This window comes from Balaenoptera musculus, chromosome 1 (genome assembly GCF_009873245.2).
Source record: "Balaenoptera musculus isolate JJ_BM4_2016_0621 chromosome 1, mBalMus1.pri.v3, whole genome shotgun sequence".
Taxonomy (NCBI): Eukaryota; Metazoa; Chordata; class Mammalia; order Artiodactyla; family Balaenopteridae; genus Balaenoptera; species Balaenoptera musculus.
In genome coordinates, this window is record NC_045785.1 from 136655588 (window position 1) to 136682682 (window position 27095).

Here is a 27095-nt window from a genome sequence, read left to right on the forward strand (position 1 = left end):
CTAGCCTCACTCCTTTCTTTATGAAATCCGATAGCCATGTTCACAGCTCCGTGCTCCAAACCTTCAGAAGAAGTAAGACACATCGTCGTGGTCTCCACCTTCAGGTAGCTTCCAAGGGAAAGCATGAAGCTAGACTACTACATACAAAATAACCAGAGAGAGCAGGGCCATAAATATTTATCAGTACTAAATGATACGGTAGAGAATACAAGGGCGATAAAGAGTAGCCTGGGGACCAGAAGTCCTAGTTCTGCTTCTGTAATCAACTAGTGTGGAGTATCTTTCAGCTATCACTTAGCGTTTGACCCTTGGTTCTTCATCCATAAAATGAGGGGTTTATGCAAGATGCTGTGATTCCTCCTAGCTCTATATACTGCAAGATGATGAAAGTTACAGTATTCATGTTAGATGAATGGGAAATAGTGATTGGTTAGCTGGAGGGGACCGGGGACTCATGGAAATGTAGTAAATGGTGGTAACCAGAAGGATTGACCCCCAAGGACCATAGGATAGAGCTGAGAACCAGCTGGGGACTGGCTGAAGACCTGTTGCCCTGGTGTCATCAGCACAGTCTTTCTAGAATACAGTGGACCCTACACAACGCTCTCACAGTGCAGAGGATCTGTCAAGCCTTATGTACCCTTCGTCCCTGGGCCTCAAAGGAAGGGTCTTCTGAGACTCATGTCTTCTCTCATTCTCTGAGCTCTTTCTGGTGCTTGACTTTCTTGCAAGAATACATTCAGTCTCTGGTCAGCCCGCCGTGTAGAACGGGTAAAAGGGTGACGTGTGTTAGCTGATCATCGTAGGAAGCATCCTCTTTAAGTGGCCTACTTTGGCCAGCCTGCATATGGCGGCATCAGAACAACACACTCACCTTTTCCCAGAGCAGTGCAGCATCCTGGCCTGGATGGCTCACTTATGGTCAACTGTCCGGCTTCCCCGTGGCCCCAGGAACGTCAGCCTCCTCAGCACCCTGCTGCAGTCGCCGGGCAGGAGGACCTCCTCTTTGGCTTTTTTTTTCCCCCTATATGTTTTCTCTGACCATGAAAACAAACAAAACAAAAACCACTTAGTTACTGCAGAAAAGTTGCAAAGTATAGGAAAAGCATAAAAAGATTTTTAAACAAAATCACTAATTTCTACCCACCCCCACCCAGTTATCATAAAATCCACATATGACCCTGAACCATATAAATAACCTATACAGTTTTATTTGGGGAAAAATTTAAACCCTCTATTGTAGAAATTTTCAAGCATACACACAAGTAGAGAGAATAGAATATTGAGCCCCTGTGTAACCCAAACCCAGCTTCAACAGTTACAAGATCTTGAAAGGATCTCTCATCTCCATTTTGGGCTTCCGGGCCAGGGCTCAGAAAAGGAGGTGACAATAAACCTCACATAACAATGATATTGGAATTATTAGGATTTAACCAAAGAGTTTTTAGGCACAGCAGGGCTCCGAGCTCTGTGGGTTTTGAGGCTCTCACTTGGCGTGGACAACGTCATGGCAGCCTTCCTGGTCAGATGTGGCCCTGCTCCTCCTCCCTCACTTTGACATTTATTCTTGAGTCTTCTTCCCAGGCGTGTGGATGGATTTTCACGGACACGTCAATACCTGTCTGCCCAGCACCAGTGGTGATCACTGCCCACATCCAAAATGAGGCAGTGCTTACTGGTCCATGATGCTGAGCAGAGCTCCCAAGGGTCTCTTTGGAATCATGCTACTGCCTGTGGACCAGGGTGGGAGAGCTGTTATTTTCTGGTTCTCCTCTTTGGCTGACTGGTCCTGCTCTGTTTTTCCACTGGTCAGAGAAGGGGAAGAATAGGTGGTGAAATGCCCAATAGGAAGTCCTCCTAGAGGTGCTTTGCATATGGGCTAAGGCACTGCTGCATCAGTGATGGTCACTGGCAGTCCAGGCAAGTGGAGAAAGTGGCCGCTGGCCATCAAGTCCGGGGGGGTTTGGGAGGACCAGAATGCGTGGAGAGCCTTGATTACTTATCACAGGCCCCTGGCTAAGCCAGATGCTGCCTTTGGAGCTTGTTTGTGTGGGGAGACTTAGCATATTCATTAGATATGCTCAGGGATCTGAGACATAATGAAATGCCCTACCTCCAGGACTGACAGGTTCTGCCTCCTTGCTGGGTGGCAGCAGGTGGCTGTGTTGCACTCGGGGCTCTCTGTCCTCACTCTTTTCACCTGCTCCCCCCACCTTTCTTTCTTGCCTGGGGACTGGGAAGACAGCTTTCATGTTCTAGCTGCCAGATCCTATTGTTGGCTTTCTTCTTTATTGTGGTTCTCCCCTAGAAGGTGGTGACAGTATGGGTAGGATTGCTTTTAAGAGATTTGGAACCAAACGAGATATGGAGAGTCAAGTGTCCTCAAGAAGTTGACCCATTGTGGTTCTAGATTGGGACCCCTTCACTTTGCTAGCCTGGACATTGGTTTCCTCTTCTACCAACTGATGGGTTGGATAGTGTGTTCTCATAATCTTCCAAGACTGTGGCTAGCATTCCTGGTATACAAGAAACCAGATTGCATGATCCACAGGCTTTACTTGCCCAGTGGTTGTAGGGTATGCTGGGCATTGTGTCCTTTTGCTAAAATGTGGGTGTGGTCAAAGGGCAGTGACTCTACCCTTAGAAACACCATCCACCATCTGTGTGACTCAGGGGCAGAATGTTACCTGCTTTGTAAGGCTGGTCAAAACCCTGATGAGAAAGGGATTTAATGCCTTAAGTCAGATTCCCTATAAACTGTCTCTGGGACAGAGATTTTTGTGGCAGTGATTTATTTATGGACTGCTTTCAGGAGAAGCCTGTACCGATAGGAGGGAAGTAGAATAAGTCAGGAGAAAATACTAGACAAAGGTGTGGTTGCAGCCATTTTAGCCTCAGTCTGATCCCCCAGGCGGCTCCACAGTGAGTTGCACCACAGAAGTTGTCCCATGCAGAGGTGAAGGGGCTGGGCCCTTGACACCCCTGCATCAGTGAGTTATTGGTTCCAGGTCACTGCCCCCCGTGGACAGGCATAAACTCCCAGATGAAGAGGGTCTGTCAGCCAGGGGCCAACTTCTCAGGTGGATCCAGGTGTGAGCCGTTAGCAGCCAACACTCAGAGCTGCTGGGGTGGGAGGGGGGTGGGTACACCTGCTGGTAAAGGAGACCTGATGGGGGCAGCACAGAATCTGCTGCTGAGAGCCGGACAGGGAGGGGGGCTAGGAGGCAGGGTATGAGGGGGCTATTCTGAATATAAGTCCCTGAGCAAAGAGGGAATGGGGATGGCTCAGGACATGCAGGGAAATGCTCAGATGTGATTTTCCAATTAGGCCAACGTAACTGATGGTTATAGAAGTCAGGAGAACGTTACATTTGAGGGGAGGGAGATGGTGCCTAGGAAGGGGTGTGAGGGAAGCCCTGGCGTTATCTGGGTGCTGGCTGCACGGTTATGTACGCTTTGAAAAAATCCGCTAAGAGTGCCCTTATGATTCATGTATGTTTCAGTACAACATCCACACGGGGGCCCGGGGGCTGCTATCGCAGGAAGGCAGGAGTTCATTCCCAGAGAGCATTCCCTGCCCTCGTTTTTCTTCTCACGTGTCCCCTACCTCTTGACACTTCTGAATCTCTTTTTTTTTAAATTGAAGTGTGGTTGATTTACAATGTTGTGTTGGTTTCAGGTGCATAGCACAGCGATTCAGTTACATATACATATATATATCCATTCTTTTTCAGATTCTTTTCCCTCACAGGCCATCACAAAACATTGAGTAGAGTTCCCTGTGCTCTACAGTAGGTCCCTGTTGGTTATCTATTTTATATATAGTAGTGTGTCTACTGTAATCCCAAACTCCTAAGTTATCCCTCCCCACCCCCCTTTCCCCTTTGGTAACCATAAGTTTGTTTTTTTGTTTTTTTTTGTTTTTTTTTTTAAATTAATAGCTACTTTATTTATTTATTTTATTTATTTTTGGCTGTGTTGGGTCTTCGTTTTGTGCGAGGGCTTTCTCTAGTTGCTGCAAGCAGGGGCCACTCTTCATCGCGGTGCGGGGGCCACTCTTCATCGCGGTGCGCGGGGCCCCTCACTGTCGCGGCCTCTCTTGTTGCGGAGCACAGGCTCCAGACGCGCAGGCTCAGCAACTGTGGCTCACGGGCCCAGTTGCTCCGCGGCATGTGGGATCTTCCCAGACCAGGGCTCGAACCCGTGTCCCCTGCATTAGCAGGCAGATTCTCAACCACTGCGCCACCAGGGAAGCCCCATAAGTTTGTTTTTTATGACTGTGTTTTTTATGACTTCTTAATCTTAACCTTCTCCTACTCTTTCTTTCACCTCCATGATAAACCTTTTCTCTGCCTTTCTGACCTCTGCTGCCTCCTGCCAAGGTAGTTTCTTAGGCTGTCATGTGACTCTTTACTCTGAAAGCTTCAGCAAATCCTTTCCTGACCCCCTGGACCAGATCAGACGCATCTGTGGGTCAGCTCCGTGGTGGTCCCTTCATCACACTCATCTCGGTTTAAAGCCGCACAGTATGTGTGAGCTCACTTATTTAATGTGGGTCTCCCCATTATACTAGGTCATGAAGGCCAGGACCTGAGACTGTTTTGTTCATCATTTATCCCCAGTACCTAGGAGACTATCTGTTGCCTAGTATATGGTCCACAGATTTGTTGAACAAAATATGGCCTTTAGGCTCTGAGACATGCACTCCGAGTCCCAAGTCCCTTGGGATGAAAAGGAGCTGTACCCTTGGTGCTGGAATGAAGTGAGGGGCCCAGGCCAGGCAAGTCAGCTGGGCAGTGCCGGATGCCCAGGCGTCGTACCCTCAGGGAAGGTGGTAAGCAGTTGAATCGTCTTTGGCCTCCTCATTGTATTTTTGTGTTAGCCTGTGAGAAGACCCACCAAAAAGGAACATTGTTAACTTTATTTCCTCCACCTCTTGCCCTCTCTGAATTTTCTCTCCCCGGGATGGTCTGCAGAGGCCTTGGACAGATGCTTTTGCTGAGACGAATGGCCTGGCCTCTTTGACAGCCCAGGGTAGCTGCTCCAGCCCTCCCTTGACCTGAGCTCACTTGGCAGTTCCAAAGCTCCCTCTTTGAGGCAGAGCCTCTAGGCCAGCAGTTCTCAACTGGAAGCCGTTTTTGCCCCCAGGCATTTTGGCAGTTCTGGAGCCACTTTTGGTTGTCACAACTAGGGGAGTGCTGTTGGCATCCAATGGGTAGAAGCCAGGGATCTGCAAATGCACCATACAGGACAGCTCCCACAGCTAAGAATTATCCTGCCCACGATGCCAATGGTGCCCAGGCTGAGAAAGCCTGCGGCAGGCCAGGCCACGGCTTGTCAGCGGGTGCCACCTCCAGCCTGGGAAGCAGGTGTACCTGAGAGACCATTTTTTTTTTCCTCTGAAAGGAATAAGTATCCTCATTTTTTTCCCAGTTCCAATTCACTCAGCCTCCCCACTCAGCTATATGTCATTCAGCCTCCCTGGTCAGAGCTGCTCTGTGAGAGGCGTGGACGTCCAAGAGGAGGCCCTTCAGCCTGTTTTCTGCAGAGCCTTGTGGAACCCTGATGGAGACCTGCTTCCAAGGATGGGGGCTAGCACTGCCTTTACAGCCCAGGCCAGGACTGGGCAGGGACCCCCTTGCCTCTTGTCATCTCCATCCCCATCTTTCTTTCCAATCCTGCTCCTCCCACCCCTGCCTTCCACCGTCTCCCCCATCACCCGGAGATTAATGTGATAATTGCCATGTGTGCCTGTTTACGCAGGGAGTGGGTGCACTCACCACCCCCAGTCAGGCAGGTTCCCAAAGGAACACATTCCCACTGTGTCAGGCCTGGTACCCGCTGAGCACTCCCTGTGCAGGGTGGGCCGCCACCCCCGACTACTTTCTCTGTCATCAGCCCCATCCTGCGCACGTGTGCGCGTGTGTGTGTGTCACTCAGGGAATCAGCAGGTGAGAGGGATGGAGGGCAGTCTGCTTGCCAAGTCTAGGGGCTTGACTGGGTCGGTGGGAGGAGAATCAGCACCTTAAATAAGAGGACGTTGCCCCGAAGAAAAGCGCTCTTATGTACTGCCTGCCACAGAGTAGGTGTTCCATGAATGATGGGGAGGAGGAAGCTGGTACTCTGCGTGCAGCCGTCTTTGCAGGGAGGGGCTGGTTTACGCTTTAGCTGCTCCACAATAGCGGTCTGGGCAGGGAAGGGTCCACTCTCCTGGGGCCAGAATCCAGTGGACCATGTTTGGAAAGCTGTAGGTCTCCTTCCCCGGGATCTTGCAAAGAGTACTTAGCACAGCTGTCTCCTGGCCCTGAAGGAAGAGTTGCTAGGGAGAATGAAGTGTGATGCCTCCGCAGGCAAGGTGCTTGGGAGAGTCACAGAAGCAGGGGGTACAGGGGAGAGAGAAGGAAAGGGAGAGGTTCTCCCTCTCACACAGGCAGCCCCTCCTCTCTCCCATCTCCTGCTGTGTCACAGACACACATGCCCCCTCACCCAGAGGGAACACAGTCACAACTCTGGGGTTGAACTGGTACCTTTCTGCTTGGCACTCCTGAGTCCCACCTCATATAGTATCAGGGCACTTGCTGCCTTCAGAGTTGTCGATTACTTTCTTCTTTTTTCATCTCAAAAGACACTTCAGTAGTTGTCTCTCCTACACTGGACAGTTTTAAGGTTTTAATAATGATGAATCAGAAGGAGATTGAAGCTCTAATCAGCATCAGAAAGAACCTTGCCATTTTGGAGGAGGGAAGCGTGAAGTCCTAGGCTTGCCCACTTCCTGCTGAGGTTTGTTCCCCTGTCCTGGTGGCCTTGTCATTGATCCACTGACAGGCATGGGAGGTGAGGGTGTGAGGCCACCTGGAGAGGAGGAGCGGGAGGGGCCGAGGGAAGAGGAAGCCGGAGGGAGAGGTGGAAGGTGTAGAGGGGGTACAGCAAGTCTATTAAAAGGTTTGTGAATAATCTCGGGGAGCTGTCAAGCTGCTTTCTCGAGAAGAACCGTTTAAGCTGTCAGTCATCCTTAATAACCCCCTAGGGTTATTAACCCCCTAGCCGCTGGCCCTGGGGTCCTCCCAGATACTCGTTTTCTCCTCCTCTTCCCTTTCTCCTCTCTTCTTCTCATCCAACAGGCCCCAGTACCATGGTGGATGACTTTTTTTTTTTTTCTTTTAAAGCAATTCAGACAAAGCTTGGGGAGAATATCAGAATGAATTTTGTTTGGCATATTTTAAACACGAGAATCATCTTACTCAAATTGTGGTCATTTATTGATTGGTTGAGCATCTATGTGTGCCAAACACTTTGTCAGATGCCAGATACAGAAATGAGCAGACAGTGAAGGCTCTTGCCTTAATGTAGGTTAAAGTGAAACCAAAACATTCTCACAGCACACTGAGTAAAAGGACACTCTCCATCAGCAGTATTTTAGAGAATTGGGAAGCACATTCCAGACTCTGGGCCTGTGAGGGAAGTTCTTCTCTCCCTGTATTTCACAGGCTGTATTTCCTGATATGTTAATAGATTGCCGTTGAAAAGGAGGTTTTGTAATCAAGGAAGTGTAGGAAATGATGGAGGAAATAAAGTTAATAATGTTCCTTTTTGGTGGGTCTTCTCACAGGCTGACACGAAAATATAATCTGCTGTTTCCCCAGTTTCTTTGGTTCCAGAAGCTCATTTTCCACAGAACACATGAACATCTTACAGATCGCTAGCAATGAGAAGAACACAATTTGGGAATTGTTCTTCACTGTACAGCATCTCTGGCAAATGGTCACCCAACTGAAATTGCTCTAGCCATCCTCAAAACGTAGCACAGTCACTCCTGGGACCAAAAACAGATTAAAAGTCACAATTTCATCATTGCCATTGCTGACACCAGCTAATGTTTATTGGCTACTGAGCCCTGATCTGGGTGCTGGGAGCAGACTCAGTTCTTGCTGCCAAAGAACGCTAAGGGTGGGGCTGACTGTCTAAGCCATGGAGTGAATGAAACTTGTTGATCTGGAGCACCACCGGTGAACCATCAGCGCTAACCAGTCTTTACAAAATGTTGCGTTTATAGTCATGGATAAAGAGAGAGCTAGTTATACAAAGATCACTCAGTCCATCCTGTAGCTCACAGGAAGAACCATGTCTCAATTATCTCAGAAAAAATAGCTTCCTATGTCCATTAAAACCCCCTGTGGCCCTTGGCATCTAGTTCTTCTGCATCTTCCTTCTGATATCAGGAGAAATTTTCTCTGCGGTCTGACCCGAATCTTCCCTGCTTACATTTGACTGACCAGACCTGGTTGAACCAAAGAGCCTAGATCTTATACACTGAAATTGGCAGGTCTCTGCTTTTGTTCATACAGTTCAGAAGGTGTTTGTTTTTAACTTTTATTCTGCTTCATTTGCAAACGTATCTCTCTGAACAGCATAGGGGCAAGACAAAAAGACACGAGCTTGGTGAAAGAGGTTGCCTTAGAAGCTATTTTTTAATGGAAAAATCTACTGTACAGTGATAGCTGCCATGATCAGTGGGAGGCTATATTTTATAGACTGACATATTTGAATGGGAGGCAGAAGGAAAATGAGATAATTTGGGGCAAAACAAGATAGAATGTCATAGAAGTCCATGGGAAGCAGGAAGACAATGAATCAAAATATGTTTGCAAAGTTAGTAGTGAGAGGGAGAAAAAGGTAAATCACGAGGATAAGAAACACTTTGCAATAGAAATTCCGAGTTCAGATCTTCATTTTACTAATTTAGCATGCAAATTTTAGGCATGGCATTTGATTTGGATGGCCTTGTTTCTCCAGTGAATTGGGAATAAAATATCTTTCCAGAAACTTTTGAGTTTCAAACAGGTATTAAAGTTTGTGTGTGAGGGGTGGAGTGGGATTGGGGGGATTTCAAAGCCCTGTATATGTAAAATGCAATTCAGGTGGACTTGTTAGGAAGATTTGGGGTTGATATCATGAGGAGAGAGAGTCAAGGCAAAGCTTAGTTGAGAGGTCCATGTGTTAGGACTTTTCAGAATTCTCCAAAACTGTTTAAAGGTCCTTAATGAGACATCCTACTGAGAGTTGCTTTATGTTTTTTTTTTTTTGGCTAAGACATGTGGTATAATCCTCCCTCAGCCCCCTGCCATTCAAGGGCCTTGCATCTCACCTGTGGTATAAGAATCCAGAATATGGGTTTCCATGCAGTTTTTAGTTCACTGTGTGTTCACATTAGAGAGAGAGCAAGGGATCACTCTTCAAATCTAGATTTATTCCTACTTTTACCAGAGCCTTCCCAGGGCCAAGCCTGATCTAGCTCTGTACTATTGGACTATGATGGAAGAAGGAAAGCCAGAGCCCAGGGTCACAAGCTGAGCAAGATGTGGATGACATTAATCTCTCCCAAGCAACCTGTCAAGGTGTTTGCCAGCATCCCTGGAATAAAGTGATGGACACAGCCTGCCTCTGTCTTTTGAGAACTTTCCCAGTTTAGAGTACAGAGGCTTAGAACCCACATCACCAAACACTGTAAAACCAGTGATTATTTGCATGATCTTAGAAAAGTATTTTACCTTTCTGGGTTCAGTTACCTGCTGAGTGAGGGTGTTAGACCATTCCAATTCAGGATGTTATGTGTGCCCTTCACAGTGTACATGGAGAGCATGAGTTAATCTACAACCACATTAAATTGGGAGTGAAGTGAGGCAGTGTTTAACCGTATTGCACTGTGCTTTTTCATCACCCTATATGTGCTGCAGGAATGGAGGCCTTCACCTGGCGGATGGTTCTGATGAAGTATTAAGGAACCATTTTTCTTCCTTTCAGACCAATGATGCCTTAGGAGCCACCTGGAATTGGCTGTACTTCATCCCCCTGATCATCATTGGATCCTTCTTTGTTCTCAACCTCGTCCTGGGAGTGCTTTCTGGGTAAGCCAAATGTTTCTCCTCTTCTTTCTAATGATAAACTAGTGCTTCTGACTCCTTGCAGATTCATTCATGTAACCTTCATCAACTGGGCAGCCCCTATGTGCCAAAAGCTGTTCTAGATTGTGGGAATGCAGTCGTGAACCATCGTTTTAATCATCTTTAGTATTCTTAGGAATTAAAAAACCTTTAGACTGGTACAACATTGAACATGGTAGCTAATGAGAGTCTATTTATCCATCCATCCTTTCATTCTGTCACTCAACAGAGACCTTCTATGTCAAACACTGTGCTGGTTGATAGACATATAATGTTTAATAAGAAACAGGCTTTACCCTCAAAAGGTTCTTACTCCATTGTGTATTGGACATCAAATTCCATATTTGTGGCTTGAATTAGTATACATCAGTTAACAAGTACTGAATGTTCAATGCCATTGCAAAGAGGACATAAAGTGTAAGGCACGATTTCTGCCTTTAAGAAACTTACGTTTTGCTGAGAAGACAACACAAACACTTGAAACAGTTAGGGAACAGGAGTTCTTTTACTGACTAATATAAGATACAGTTCATTTGTTTTGGGGAAGGGACAAATCTATATAGTCTGAAGCTATCAGAAATGGTTTCATAAAAGATAGGGATTTTGCTTGGGATACAAAATATGTAATAGAATAAAATAGAATATATGGGAGTGAATATTCCAGGAAGTTGAGCACCACACCATAAGCAAACATGAAGAAATGGGATTCGTCATGGAGAGTGAGGAGACTAGAATGCAACCAAATTTAACTTGAGTGGAAATTTCATTTGGGAATTGAAAGGATAAAATAGAAGGGCTAAAACAGGGCCTTAGAGAGTCTTTCATTTTTCTAAGCAAAACTGAACATAATCTCTTGTCTGAATGGCAGACATTCTTGAAATGGAAATTTATAAGGTGGTCCTTCTCTTTAAACGTGGCAGATTGAACCAAGTCGGACATCTCTTATAAGTCCACTAACACAGGAAGTAAATATTGAAAAGGACACAGTGACAAAGAGAACAGGAGAGGGTATGAAAACAGATGAGAGATGTCAACAGAACTTTTGAAGACAGTAGATGGTAACTAATCTAGTGGCACGAAAGCTGAGGTTACACTGCCTCCAGCGAGGAATGCCAAGAAAAAAGCAAAATGAGAGCCCTAGAAAGGCTCAGGAATTGAGGCACCAGGTATGTCTAAAAGCTGGGGTATGGGGAGGGTTCTAGAACAAGAGGATTTTTCCCAGTTCCTAGATGCATTCTCCCCGGTACCTTAGATCTCTTCCCCCAGACACTGCTCACAGGTGCCTGTCCCACCCAACCCCCACTCCCAGCCAAAGTTAGAAGACTTCCTCTCTGAGGAGGCTGAATCACAGAAGCGTGGAATAGTAACATCAGGGTGGGGTTGATATTCTGTACTGAAAACGGGAGTGTTACATGAAAGTCCACAAACTGAATGTCATGCTCCCAGCCCACTTCTACTGCTTGGCTCTCAAAAATATAGCAATGTGGCGGAGTTCACAGCCTTCCTCTATGGGGGATCTACCCATCTGAAGAGAAAAGACCTCTGTATCCTGATATTTGAGGGTAATCGGAGAAATGGTCCCACCCCTCACCTTCAGTGAGGCTCACCATATTAGTTTCCTGAGGCTGCCCCAACAAATTACCACAAGCTAGGTGGCTTAAAAGTGTGAGAGAAATTGTCTCATAGTTCTGGAGGCTAGAGGTCCAAAACCTGGCAGGGCCATGCTACCTCCAAGGGCTCTACAGGACAATGTCTTTGCTTCCTCTTCCAGCCTCTGGTGGCTCCAGGCATTCCTTGGCTGTGGCTGTGTCACTCCAGTCTCTGCCTCCATGGTCAAGTTGCCTCCTTCTCTTCTGTCTAGAATCTCCCTTTGCCTCTCTCTTATGAGGACACTTGACATTGGATTTAGGGTCACCTGGATAATCCAGGATGACCTCTTCCTCTCAAGATCCTTAACTTAATTACATCTGCAAAGATCCTTTTTCCAAATATGGGAACATTTACAGGTTCCAGGAATTAGGATGTGGACCTATCTTTGGGGGAGGGGGGCACCAGTCAAACCACTACACTCAGGATTCTACAAGCCCCAACCATTCATGCAGGAGTTTCCAGTAAGCCTTTTGTGCTTTGCTCTTAAATATAAACACACAGCTAGGGGTCATCCGCATTCAAAGAAAAGGTCCAACACAAAAGACAAAATCAAAATAATAAATAGGAAAAAGGAACTTGAGGGAACACGAATAATGCAGGGAGCGGAAGATAACTTTTTAAAAGTATAATTGATATCAACAGAGATAGAAGAGAAATTATTTTATCCACAAGGCAGCAGATTGCTATAAAAAAAAGAGAACATTTAGCAGTTAAAAAGAGCTCTTGGAAATTAATGTAAAATAATTAGTATAAAATGTATATTAATGTAAAAATATTAAAATGTAATAAAAATAAATAGTAAACAGTTGGATTATAAAGTTGATGAAATCACCCAGAAAGTAGAACAGAAATAAGAAAATTAGAGGATTGGTTCAACATTGAACTAATAAGAATTCCAGAAAGAAAATAGGGAAATGGAGAGGAAGAAATTAACAAAGAAAAATACCAACAATGTTCTCAGAACTAATCAACTCATACTGCCAGATTAAAAGATCTGTTGAGACACGTGCAAGGATATTCTTTCTAGCATTAGTTTTTGGTGGTGGGGACTTGGAGAAAACCTGGGTATCTATAACTAGGAGAGTAGTTAGGTGTCTGTTGGATGACATACTATGTGCCAGTCAGGAGCAACAAAGACCATGTACACGTTAAAAACAGAGTTTAGTGAAAACAAGAAGGAAACAGTATAATACCATCCACATAAATTAAAAAATACATGCACACATAATATACAGTTTGTAAAAATTCATTCAAATAAAAAGTATACATTGAATATATTGTAACAGTCGTTTGTATGGCAAGGAGATGGGAGGTGGGTGTGGAGAAAAAAGGGAACAAGTGAATTAATAATAAAAATGCCAACTGAGCACTCAACACAACAGTTGAGAAGAGACTACACCAAGATAAATCATGACATTTCAGAGCATCTGAGTAAAATAATATTCTGGAAGCTTCTGGTGCTTAGTAAGGAGATGAATTTTATCTATGAAGAATCAAGAATTAGGATGACTTTGGACATCTCCATGACACTGAAAGTTAGAAACCAATAGAGAAGTTACTAAAAAATTTTTTGGAAAAAAATTTCCAAGATAGAATGCTTATACCTAGCCAAAATAGCAGTTATTTGTGAGGATGGAATAGCAATATTTTGAGACACTTTCTCTGAAGAAGTTACTGGAGAATGTGAGTCACTAAAAATAGAGAATTAATTGAAGAAAGGGAAGGACCCGAGACTCATGGAAACAAGGGATTCATTAGAGAGAAAGAAAGGAGATTTCCAGGATGATGATGAAGGGAACTTTAGGATAATACCTGTCAGAAGGCCTAGTGAGCAGCAAGTTCAGATTTGAGTAGGATGACAGAGGGCTCTAAGAATATGTTTAAGAAAAAAATGAAGTTAATGTTTCCCAATGTGTATAATTCTACCTACAAGAGTTTTAATTTTTTCTAAAACTATGTATATGAGTATATAAATATTTATATGTATTTGCACACACACACACCAATCTAAGCAATTAATTCCACAAAACACAGAAGTGTTACCACTAAAGGAATATAAGCAAAGTAAGTACTCCATACCGCTCAGCTGTCAATCAGACGTACATTGTTCACACTGGATTTTGAGATAGCCCCTATGGTGCTATAATTACCTTAAGAGGATGGGGGAAAATAAGGATGGGGGAGGAGAAGGGAATGTCAAAGACTAAAATCTTAGGTTCCACAGTGGGGAAGTCCTTAAGTGATATCTAAAACTGAAATATCAAGAAAGAACAGTTGTGCAAGTATAATATTTATAAAATTGGAAATGAATACTAGAAGAACCAGGTAAAAGAGTTATAAGTGGTTGCCTTGGGGAGTCAGATTCGGGGGTGAGAAGGGGTGAGGCAGTGGGCTGCTATTTTTTCATTACAAGCTTTAAAAAATTTTGACTTTAAAACTCAACATGCATGACTTGGAGAAAAATAGAAATTAAACTTTAAAATTACTGCACACACAAAAAAAGTGTAGGATGAAAGGAGTGTATAAGACTATTAATCTAGCATTGTGGGGGGAGGATTGGCCTGAAGAGAGACCAGATACAGGAGGATTGAGGAGGAAACAGCCATATTAGTCAACTCTGGGGTACTAAGAGCCTTGGGGGACTTGTGAAATGGTTATGAGGGAAAGACAAGAGACAGTGTGAAGAAGTCCTTAATAGTGTGTATCACGAGTGGAGAGTCATGAGACATAATGCGATTTCTTATGTATGTACTCATTCAGTGAGCATTTATTGACATCCTTTATGCTCAATAGGTAATTCTCTCCACATAGCCTATAGCTACAACTCACCTGCTCTACCTCAATGACTGCCCAGGAGGGACCTGACCATGGACTTCTTTCTTCTTGTATTTCTACTGAGGGGATAGTCTCTTGTTTGTAGAATCTTATCCGACATTCTTTGTCCTTACTTGTCCATGATTTAGTTGAGAAAATTCAAGTCAGATTCTCACTATTGAATAACAGGTCATTGATGTTCCAGATAAGGTTCCAGTGTGGGTTGAGGATGTGTCATAACAGAGCTGGAAATGGGACAGAGCACTGCCCTGAAACACAATTCCTGTCTGACCGTGTCCACTCTGATGGACTAGCTGTAGTGTGGAATTGCATCTTTGAATTCTCCTACATCCTTCTCTGGGTGGGAAAGCATGGGAGGTTGGGAGAAATGTGAGCTTGGGCATCTGACAGTCACGGGTGAGATCCGAACCCTGCCGCTTGTTAGCATTGTGCATTTGGACAAGTTACTCTGAGCCTGCTTCCTCCTCTGTGAAATGGGATAGCCATATCCCTCTCCCAGGCAGAAGCCTAGCCCAGGTCTGGCATGGAGTAGCCGTCAGCTCCTACACCCTTTGATATTATCGATGTTCGTTTTCTCTACCTCTTAGGTGCAGGTGGCTATCATCTGAGTAGCAGCCTATGATTTTGGGCTTGGACCTGCCGCGAGGCCATCAGTTCCTCTCTGACCGGGAGGCGGCCTCCTCAGGTTGGGAGATGAAACAGAACTGCATGGCATATGCCTCCTTAGCACTTCTGGAGAAGCCTAGGAAGTGACAGCAGCAGCTGGGAACAGCTGGTGTGAATAAAGTCCAACATTTAAAAGAGTGTTAACAATAGGGGCCTTACAAGCTGGGGCTGGAATATTTCTGTCCTGGTTTCTTTTTCTTGTTCTGATGCTCAACATGTATTGGGTTTCACTGGTGTCTGCGGAGGGTTCAGCAGCAGCTAGTTCTGTGTACAGGGTTGGGGGAGGGGGCATGGGCTCTCTCTCCTGCTTTGTCTGGTTCTCACATGCCTCTGGAGGGGATGGAGGCATTCTCCTTTGAGTAAGAGGTTGCTTGGGAGTTACACTCATAAGCCAGGGAAAAGCTCTGAAGGTTTTATCTCTGGGATACATGTTCCCAGTGACCTGCAGGCAGTTTGAACGTTAGGTACCGAGGTTTCCTAAAGCAGGGAGAAGGCAATGGAAGGAGGAACCCTCTGTTGGGCAAGTGAAGAAGAGTCCGGTGAGTTGGGGCAGGCAGCCCACACCGGTGCTTATGGCCCACCAAGTGTGGAAGTGATGGATGCACCTGTCCCAGGGGCATGGGCCTAGGTGGGAGGAGGGCTCAGAGGTATGTTTGTCAGTTTCAGTGTATTTAAACAGGAAGTGTGGATAGAAGCTTTGTCGCATTTTTACTTGTCTCAGAGGAAATGGGATTTGATGAAAACCATTAGTTTAGGCTTGAAGAGAAGCAGAGCTTCCTGTCTCCATGGAAACAAACCAGGGCTGCTTAAGCACATCCTGAAGTGCAGTCGGGGGCTACAGGGCAGAAGACTCACGCAAACAGAAAATGACCCTTATCCCATCGCCTCTACTCTCTGCTCCCAGGGCTTCTGGAGAGAGGGAGGTAGGCTTGGGGGAGCAGCTGTGCTGTCTCCAAACCAGGGCAGGGACAGCCAAGCCAGGGATTGCTTACGCATGCACACAGGGAGCATGTATGTAAAGCATGTCATAGTTTTCAGAGCACCTTTGCTTAGGTAGACACTATCTTTATTTACAGATGGGAAGAGGGCAGTTTAGAGGTGCTAACCCCCAAGTAGTTACTGGCAGAGGTGTGGCCAGAGGTAATAATTTCCCACCTTCTGGTTAGGGACTTGTTTTAATACACCTACACCAGGTGGCCTCCATCCAGGAATACTGGCACCCAATGTGGCACAACTAGAGCAAGTTGGCCAGTGGTTAACCTAGAATATCATCCTGACCATACAGATGTTGGTACGAGTTTTAATCTGTACCTACATTGAAGCACATACTTATTCTCATACACTGGTCTTCAGCACACAATGTGACCTGGTACATACAAGATAGAAGATGCCAAGGCCCACTCTCCAGGTCCTCTTGCCCTCAAGACTAATGGGGAGTGGTGGACTGTCCGTATAAGAGGAGGAATTCTTCTGGTTGCATCTCTTGAATGAGTGGAGTGGCTCCCATTACTGGCAAGATGACTGTGGTCTGTCTGTCTTGCCACCAACTCCTTTGCTGGGTAGGTTTGACGATTCAATGCAATTCAGCAAAAGCTGATTGTGTGGCTACCACGCTTAAGACACCACGCTAGACTCTGAGATTACAAAGATGAGTAAAAGAGATTGTAGATTAATTAAGGAAATCATTCAAAATACATGTAATGGTGTCTAAATTCAATAGATCCAGAATTCTAGCCCTATCAAAAGTTAAAGATTCATATGTCATGTATTTTGGGCACCTACTATCTTGTGAAGCATTGCTGAGAATACAAAGGTGAGTAGGACCTAAGTCCTGTCCACAGGGAAGAGGCTAACGAATGTACCTTCAATATTAAATGCTGGATCTCCTGAGTCACCTGCCATTGCTTCCCTCTGGATGTTAGGAAGCGGCACCTGAGCATTTCCCAGGGCTGACTTGAGATAGGAATGGCTGGTGGTCTTAAGAAGGAAATTGTTCCTGCCCAGATCAGTGGTCCAGATGAGCACTCTGAGGGGTTGGTGGGTATCAGTTTGGCCTGTGTGTGATCTTCCCGAGGCAGACTGACATCGAAGGAGACTGGCTAAGATAAGCGTGTGCATGAACCACACGGTAATTCTCCTGCCAGGATTCCAACACTGGAATCAACTGGGAGAAATTCAGCGAGCAGTTCCTGAGTGCTTGCTATATGTCACTTGCTCCTAGGGCTGGGAATGAGATCAGACAGGGACAGAGAGCTGCTACCCTCAGGGAGCTTGTAATCTAGGTGGAGAGGTAGAGAGATAGCACAGGGTGAGCATTTATATTAGATGGGGGCAAGGATCAGGCAGGGCCACCTGAAGAAGGTGACATTGATGCATTCTTTTGAAGAATGAGTAATGGCCAGCAAGAAGAAGGGAAGAAGACTTTCCAGCAGGTTGGTAGTCAGGAAGATGTATAATGAGAGGCCATTCTGAGTGACTGGAGTGAAGCACGTCGGGGGCTGTAGAGGAGGTGAAACTAGAGGCAGAGGCTCGTCGTGCAGGGCCCACCCTATGGGCTAAACCTGAGTTCAAACCTGACCCCTAGAGCTCTTGGGGGGGTTCTCAAACTTAGCAGGGAAGACAGCCAGTTTGCATTTGAAGATGATTACCCTGGAGAAGCGAGATTAGAGGCAGGGAGACATGTTTGGAGCAACAGATGAAGAAAGAAGCAGAGAAGCAGTGAGGCAGAGGGGAGTGGTGATGGAGAAGGTGGACCAGATCCAGGAGGTGTTGGTGGGATGGGATCTGCGTGACTTGGTGACTGTGTGGGTGTGTGTGAGTGTGTACTGGGGGTGGAAATAAGAGGGAAGTGTCTTGGACTACTTCTAGATTTTTAAAAAAATTTTTTTATTGAAGTATAGTTGATTTACAATATCGTGTAAGTTTCAGGTATGCAGCACAGCATATATATATATATATATATATATGTACACAAACACACACATGCACACATATATATTCTTTTCCAGATTCTTTTCTCTTATAGGTTATTACGTAATATTGAGTATAGTTCCCTGCGCTATACAGTAGGTCCTTGTTGATTATTTTATACATAGCAGTGTGTATATGTTAACCTCAGCCTCCTAATTTATCCCTCCCCTAACCCCTCTTTCCCCCTTGGTAATCACAAGTTTGTTTTCTGTCTGTGAGTCTCTTTCCTTCTGAATTGAGCCACTAGGTAGCCGAGGGAGAACATAGGACAAAGAGGTTTTGAGGGAAATAGTTTAGGTTTTGTACCTATAGGGTTTGAGAAAGTGTAACGCATTTTACACCTTTGGCTAGTTCACAGCAGTAGTGTAGGGTTTGTTTTAGGTTGATTTTTTTTTTAAGCTGTAATTTATTGAGACTGTGCTATGCACCAAGCATTGTGCTAATCCCATGGCACACATTGTTTCATTTAATCCTCACCATGACCCTTGAGTTATTACTGTCTTTTATAAATAGGATAGCTGTGATGGGGAGGTTTGGTAATTTGCCTAAGCTCACAAAGCAGCAGGTTCAGAATTTGGATGGAGGTCTGGCTAGACCCAAATACATCTTGCATATAGTTTAAATGTCCTTGTTAAAAGGAATTTATCTGGGATCTAGTATGGCAGAACTCGATGGAAATGAAGGGGCCCTTGGTGGCTGGTGGGACATATAGAACTTTCCAGTCCTGCAGACAGAGATTTCATGCCAAACACCTGTAATGACCAGAGTAGAGTGTTTATAGTTCCCACCTTGACTGGAAGCATGCTCCTGGATGAGTTGCGTGCCCATGAGGCTCCCACATAAAGCTATGAGGGTTTGTGGAAAGAGTCTGCATTTCCCCAAGAAGCTGTTTTGTGTATCAGTTGTCAGAGTTGTATCTTAGAGTGTGATAAAAATTATTGGAGGCAGAAGGGACTATAAGTGTAGTTTATTCCTGGCCTCCATGTTATAACCGAAGAAGTCCGACCAGAGAGTGAAGAGACTTCCTGAAGTCATGCGCAGCTATTTAGCGGCAGATCTTGACTAGAACCAAGTCCTCTGGTTCCCTGTTCAGAGTGCTTATTTCCTCTGCACAATGGGGATAGCTTAGTAGTGAAATACAGACTCTGTAGAGAGCATACCTGGGTTTGAATCCCATGTCCATCACTTGTCATCTGCATGACCTTAGGCAAGTTGCTCCACCTTTCTATACCCTCGATTACCTGATTGCAAACAAGGATTCTAGGATCCACCATGTAGGATTGTTGGGGAAACTAAATCAGATCATTCATGTTAAGTGTTCAGTACCTGGGAGATAGTAAATACTTAATCAGCGTTAGCTCTGAGTAGCAGATTTCCTCTCTCCAGACCTTGGTTTACACCTCAGTAGGTAGGGCCGGGAAAGAGTCATTTTTACTTACCAAGTCCCCCCATTGAGTCAACTGGCATGAACTCGGATGTTTTCAGTTACCGCTGGTAGGGCTGACCATCCATGGCACCCTATTCCCTAGAGGGAATAGTAATGACGGATCATTGGACCACACCCCTGTACCTCTACATGTGGCCATCGCCTTGGACACTATACCTCTTGCAGTTTCTTAGCAATGCCCTCTGCCCCTGTGGTCTGGAGTAAGCCTTGCCCCCTTAGTTTTCCTTGTTGAATTCCTGCTCATCCCTCATCACCTGTTTCAGCTTTGACTTCCTTCATGAGATCTTTCCGGATCCATACGCCCACTCCCATTCTGCAGTTAGGATTCAAATCTTTCTCCCATATGCTCCTATAGCACTAGGTACCTGTCCATTAGAACCTATTACTCAGTATAACATTACACTATTCTGTTATGTCATTTAATAATAATAATAATAATGCTAAAGAAAACAGCTAACATTTATTGAAAGCTCGTTATCTGCCTGATAGTATGCTAAACACTTTATACACATTATTTTGATTAATTTTATAACAGCCTCATGAGTAAGGTAGTATTGTTAACCCCATTTTATAATAAATGAGGAAATGGAGGCTGAGAAAGTTTGAGTCTTGAATATGACTGTTATCAGGGGGCAGGACTCTCCTGTCCCGCCCAGGATGCACTGTCTTCCTTGTATTGGAGTTATGAATGTCCCTGTCACCTGTTAGGTTTTATTTCTTTTTTTTTTTTTTATTGTTTCTTGCCCTTTTTTTTTTTTTTTCGCTGCATTGGGTCTTTGTTGCTGCGAGTGGGGGCTACTCTTCGTTGCGGTGCGTGGGCTTCTCATTGCGGTGGCTTCTCTGGTTGCAGAGCATGGGCTCTAGGCGCACGGGCTTCAGTAGTTGCAGCACGCAGGCTCAGTAGTTGTGGCACGTGAGCTTAGTTGCTCTGTGGCACGTGGGATCTTCCCAGACCAGGGATTGAACCCGTGTCCCCTGCATTGGCAGGCAGTTTCTTAACCACTGAGCCACAAGGAAGTCCAGGTTTTATTTCTTATGTTGGAGATGGCTTTCCACATAATTGGACCTCTCTTAACATCTTAGTGCCTTATCTTGTGCTCAGGACATAGTTGCTGAATTGAAGGGAAACCAACTAACACCAGGCCCCTCTTAGAAGATTTCTTACCGCCTTGTGACATTCTGGAGAATAATACTGCAGAGGACTATGAAGAGGCTGGTATCTTGAAAGTCAGGAGCACAATCACTAGCATTGGAGATCCAGGGGAAAGCTCAAGAGAGGCTGTTTACTTTGCAGAGTGGTGGTCCCTGCTTGCATCTAACAGGTGTTACAAACATGAAATTGTCACATACTGAACATTTTTTCACATAGCTATTGATTTTTTTCTTTTAGTTAATTGCTCATGTCCTTTGCCCATTTTCCTCTAGCCATATTTATCTTTTTCAAATGAACTTAAAATTTCTATTTGTATAGTGAGGATATTAATCCATATATATCACATGTGGCAAATATTTAGGGAACAATCACTTAAGGATCGTTAAAGCTGTCATCCTAGTGGGAATTGTGGGCAACTAAGTCTGTTGGAAGCACAGAAAGACTAAAGCAGTTATTCTTTTATTCTTTTCTTTTTTCTTTTTTTTTTTTTTTTTTTTTTTTTTTTTCCGTGGAGCACTTCATTTAGAAAGCATTTCATGGGTATTCATTTGTTTAATTCTCATAGTGACTCTAGGAATTGTGTTGTTATTTTATAACTAAGGAGACTGAAGTTCAAAAGTGAGCAAGCAACATGCCTTAAATCCTAAATCTAAGGGTGTGGTGTTCTGACCCTTAGTCCAGTGCTCCTGGTTACACAAAACACTTCTTCCCATTCTGGAGTTGGGTATTGCCAGTAGAATCTTTGCTGCTCAGCTTCTACTCAAGACATAGCAGTGTGATTTACATGCATGCTCCAACAAACCACAAAATGCTCTTTTGAATTTAGTTATTAGGTTGATAAATATTTATTGAGCACTTACTATGTGCCAAACACTGTTCTAGATGCTGGAATTGAAAAATCCCTCCCCTCATGTAACTTATATTTTTGTGTTGCACATGTAATCTCTATTTTCTAGAATATTACTCCCCATTTTAAGATGAACTAATATGAAGAAGTATAATCAGTGCCAATACCCTGAAATCACCCTTGTTGATAACTTTATGGGCTGAGATTGTGAATGTGAAATGTAATGCTTTGAGAATAAAAAGGCTCTAGGTCTCTTTTATTGTTTAAAATTTGGTTCCCTCTCAAAAGTCAAGCTCTAGTGCACTCTTTTATTTATCTGGGGGAGTATGGGCTGGACTGGGATAGATGGTTCTGAGGGCCCGGGCCAAGGTGGGAGGATCATTGTCTGAATGTGTATGTGGTGGGGATGGAGCGGTGAAGTCATATCTGGTAGAAGCTAACAATCTTATCAAGAAAGGTCAACTCCGAGAGGCAGGGTCAAAGTGTTAACAGAAAAGGAATAGAGAAATCACTGAGTAGGACAGTCAAGATAAATCATCAAAACAAGGTACTGTTTTACATGGACTCATACTTTTTCTAGAGCAATTTGAACAATTAGACCTGCAATTCAATAGGTGCCTTTTTGGTGATGAAGACTAAATACAAAAATGCCTCCATTCTCTGTTGAAGGATTTTTCGTGCATTAAATTTTTAGTTGGCCAAGTTCTTAGGTGGCTGAAACAATACTGTTATCTCCTCTGCCATAACCTGAATAACTAGGTTCGAGATTCATTCTCGAACACTCTGATACCTTTATTTATATATGTGTGTGTATATACATACATTTGTACACACAAACACACACAAATATACACACATATTTATATGCATACACACAAATATACACATATTTATATGCATACACACATGCACACACATATTTCCACACATGTACATGATGCTTATATTCATGCTCAAACTTTATATACATGCTGTATTCCAGTCTTTGTTCCTCCATGAAGTACTTAAGGACCCCGTAGGTGACTATACCATTCTCTGTTTGCCTTGTACAGTGTACACTTTATTTTTGCACACTATTTTTTATAATTGCACACTTGCACACTATATTTAAGCCTCTTTCAAGACTGTTTCTGTCTTAAAATCCCATTTAAGTTATCTGTTTTTCAGAGGAGGAGCTAATTTGTGTTTAATAAAATAATATAATAAAGTTATATTTAAGAAAATGGCTTATTCAGGCCAGCCTGGATTTAATTTACCCATCTGCTACTAAGCTCCAAAAGGGATATTTTCACTTGGGTATCCCTTACGTGTCTGAAACTTAGGATGCTCTAAACTGAATTCATTGCCTCATTCCCCTACTCCACCACTAAAAACACCCACTACTCTTCCACACTCTCCCTCTGTTATCTTTTATTACTTTAGTTATCCAAGATAGTAACCTTAGTTAACCTTAGTCCTTTCATTTTACTTATTCTCTGCATCTAGTTGCTCATCAAGACCTACTGATTCCCCTTTTGAAAGGTTTCATGAGCTGTATCCTGAACTGTAGCAAGTGCCTCTTTAAGTGCTCTGCCTACTCTAATCCAGCCTGCTCTCCATGATCAAAGCAGTCTTTCCTAACTAGACATCTAATTACACAGTTTGTGTACCTTAATTATTTATAATGGCTTTCTATTGCCTAAATAATAGACTAATTTATGTGTTCATTTGTTTAGTTTTTCAACAAATAGGTATTGTGCTTCTACTGTGCCAGAAAGTGTTCTAGAAACTAGGAATATAGCACAGAACAAAACAAAAAGTCCTGCCCTTGTAGAGCTTGAATTCCAACACGGAGAGATTCTAAGTTGTTTATTCTCATTTAGGTAAATAAGAAGACAAACACTGTACTCAAAAAGGAATGCTTCAGACGACAAAGATGTCTATTTTCCCTAGTTTCATCTTTAACTTGAATATTAATAAATGCAAATAAGATTTTTACTTTACTAAATGGAAATTTATCTGAAAACTATAGTATATAAGAATATCCAAGATATTTCTTAGAACAGTGAGGAACAGGGACTTTTCTCCAAGTAGTAAAATGTATTCTAAAGCTGCAGTAATTGAAACAGTGTGGCCTGATGTAGGAATAGGAGGACCAAAAGGAGATTCAAATATATATATGAATTTACAGTGTATGTAAGTGTCATTTCAAATTAGTGAAATTATTCAATGAATGGTGTTGATAACTGGCCAGTCACTTGGAAAGAAAAAGTTGAATTGGCTCCCCATCTCTTATATCTTATACCAAAGTAAATTGCAGGTGGAGCAAGTACACATGTTTTTAAAATTAAACTATAAATATTCAAAAAGATTATGGACTGTTTAAAACTCTTTAAGGGGGAAAGCCTTTCTAAGCATGATACAAATCAGTAAGCCATTAAGGAAACAATTGATAAATTGAATTTGTAAAAATAAAAATGTGCTGACTACCGTAAATCATTAATAAGATCAAAAGACAAAACTTGAGTTTGTTTTGAATTTTATTTATTTATTTATTTTCTTCTTATTTTTTTCCACACAAACACAAACTGTATTTTATTTTTACAAGAGATAAATAAACTGACACCAAGCATTGTAAATGGATGACCGCAACAAAAGCAACAATGATTGCAATTACCAAACATGAAACACACTCATACTATGTCATAATATTGACATTCAGTCCAGTAATCCTCCACTGTAACAGCTCCTTTACTTTGCAGTGAAAATTGATTTGTATATATTTTTGCCTCTGAGTCCTTGTGGGATTTTTTTTTTTATTCAAACACAAAGTCACAAAAATTATAATCATCCTCATTAGTTCACTCAATCCCATGTAATTAATTTTTTTTTCATCTTGATCTTTTGTTAGCGCTTTTATGAATTCATCAGTTTTCCATTAGAGTTCTGAAAATGCTTATTCATTCAGTTCAGCAGTATAGTCAGTTACCAGAAACCTGTACTTGTCAGAGTCTTTTCCATGAATTCCTTGAAGATGACACCCTTTTACAGGAATATTTTTGCAAAAGCATCAGAGTATACCCAGAACTGTCTGTAAATGACAAAAGACTTAAAAATGACCATGGTTAAAGATTTGATGAAAGTTCATAATAATGCAATTGACAAGGAAATTTAGTTATTTCTGAGATATACATTTTAAAGTAATAACTAGAATTATGACTTATAACGTTATACCAGACCATATAAGATTTTTAGAAATTTCATGTAATGCCTGAAACATTTATATTAACATATTTCCATACAAATAACCCAAAGAAAGTTTAGTATTAGTTGTTTTGGGTTTTTTTTGTTTTTTCTTTTTTTATACTGCAGGTTCTTATTAGTCATCAATTTTATACACATCAGTGTATACATGTCAATCTCGATCGCCTAATTCAGCACACCACCATCCCCACCCCACCGCGGTTTTCCCCCCTTGGGGTCCATACATTTGTTCTCTACATCTTTGTCTCAACTTATGCCCTGCAACCTGGTTCATCTGTAACATTTTTCTAGGTTCCACATACATGCGTTAATATATGATATTTGTTTTTCTCTTTCTGACTTACTGCACTCTGTATGACAGTCTCTAGATCCATCCACGTCTCAACAAATGACTCAATTTCGTTCCTTTTTATGGCTGAGTAATATTCCATTGTATATATGCACCACAACTTCTTTATCCATTAGTCTGTTGGTGGGCATTTAGGTTGCTTCCATGGCCTGGCTATTGTAAATAGTGCTGCAATGAACATTGGGGTGCATGTGTCTTTTTGAATTGTGATTTTCTCTGGGTATATGCCCAGTAGTGGGATTGCTGGGTCATATGGTAATTCTATTTTTACTTTTTTAAGGAACCTCCATACTGTTCTCCATAGTGGCTGTATCAATTTACATTCCCACCAACAGTGCAAGAGGGTTCCCTTTTCTCCACACCCTCTCCAGCATTTGTTGTTTGTAGATTTTCTGATGATGCCCACTCTAACTGGTGTGAAGTGATACCTCATTGTAGTTTTGATTTGCATTTCTCTAATAATTAGTGATGTTGAGCAGCTTTTCATGTCCTTCTTGGCCATCTGTATGTCTTCTTTGGAGAAATGTCTACTTCGGTCTTCTGCCCATTTTTGGATTGGGGTATTTGTTTCTTTAATATTGAGCTGCATGAGCTGTTTATATATTTTGGAGATTAATCCTTTGTCCGTTGATTCGTTTGCAAATATTTTCTCCCATTCTGAGGGTTGTCTTTTCATCTTGTTTATGGTTTCCTTTGCTGTGCAAAAGCTTTAAAGTTTCATTAGGTCCCATTTGTTTATTTTTGTTTTTATTTCCATTACTCTAGGAGGTGGATCAAAAAAGATCTTGCTGTAATTTATGTCAAAGAGTGTTCTTCCTATGTTTTCCTCTAAGAGTTTTATAGTGGCTGGTCTTACATTCAGGTCTCGAATCCATTTTGAGTTTATTTTTGTGTATGGTGTTAGGGAGTATTCTAATTTCATTCTTTTACATGTAGCTGTCCAGTTTTCCCAGCACCACTTATTGAAGAGACTGTCTTTTCTCCATTGTATATCTTTGCCTCCTTTGTCATAGATTAGTTGACCATAGGTGCATGAGTTTATGTCTGGGCTTTCTATCTTGTTCCATTTATCTGTGTTTCTGTTTTTGTGCCAGTACCATATTGTCTTGATTACTGTAGCTTTGTAGTATAGTCTGAAGTCAGGGTGTCTGATTCCCCCAGCTCCGTTTTTTTCCCTCAAGACTGCCTTGGCTATGCGGGGTCTTTTGTGTCCCCATACAAATTTTAAGATGATTTGTTCTAGTTCCGTGAAAAATGCCATTGGTAATTTGATAGGGATTGCATTGAATCTGTAGATTGCTTTGGGTAGTAGAGTCATTTTCAAAATATTGATTCTTCTAATCTGAGAACATGGTATATCTCTCCATCTGTTGGTATCATCTTTAATTTCTTTCATCAGTATCTTATACTTTTCTGCATACAGATCTTTTGTCTCCCTAGGTAGGTTTATTCCTATGTATTTTATTCTTTTTGTTGCAGTGGTAAATGGGAGTGTTTCCATAATTTCTTTTTGAGATTTTTCATCATTAGTGTATAGGAACGCAAGAGATTTCTGTGCATTAATTTTGTATCCTGCAACTTTACCAAATTCATTAATTAGCTCTAGTAGTTTTCTGGTGACATTTTTAGGATTCTCTATGTATAGTATCATGTCATCTGCAAACAATGACAGTTTTACTTCTTCTTTTCCAAATTGTATTCCTTTCATTTCTTTTTCTTCTCTGATTGCCCTGGCTAGGACTTCCAGAACTATGTTGAATAATAGTGGTTAGAGTGGACATCCTTGTCTCATTCCTGATCTTAGAGGAAATGCTTTCAGTTTTTAAGCATTGAGAATGATGTTTGCTGTGGGTTTGTCGTATATGGCCTTTATTATGTTGAGGTAGGTTCCCTCTATGCCCACTTTCTGGAGAGTTTTTATCATAAATAGATGTTGAATTTTGTCAAAAGATTTTCTGCATCTATTGAGATCATCATACGGTTTTTATTCTTCA

The 27095-nt window shown here is 42.8% G+C and overlaps 1 protein-coding gene across 3 annotated transcripts in view; it reads left to right on the forward strand.

Moving 5' to 3' along the window:
• The window catches only part of CACNA1E (calcium voltage-gated channel subunit alpha1 E), a 305317-nt gene that overhangs the window by 147886 nt on the left and 130336 nt on the right, over positions 1-27095 (forward strand). For all 3 annotated transcript variants that reach the window (XM_036833529.1, XM_036833538.1, XM_036833546.1), the window contains exon 7: positions 9802-9905. In XM_036833529.1, coding sequence (XP_036689424.1) covers positions 9802-9905 — 104 coding nt within the window. The remainder of the gene's footprint in view (positions 1-9801; positions 9906-27095) is intronic.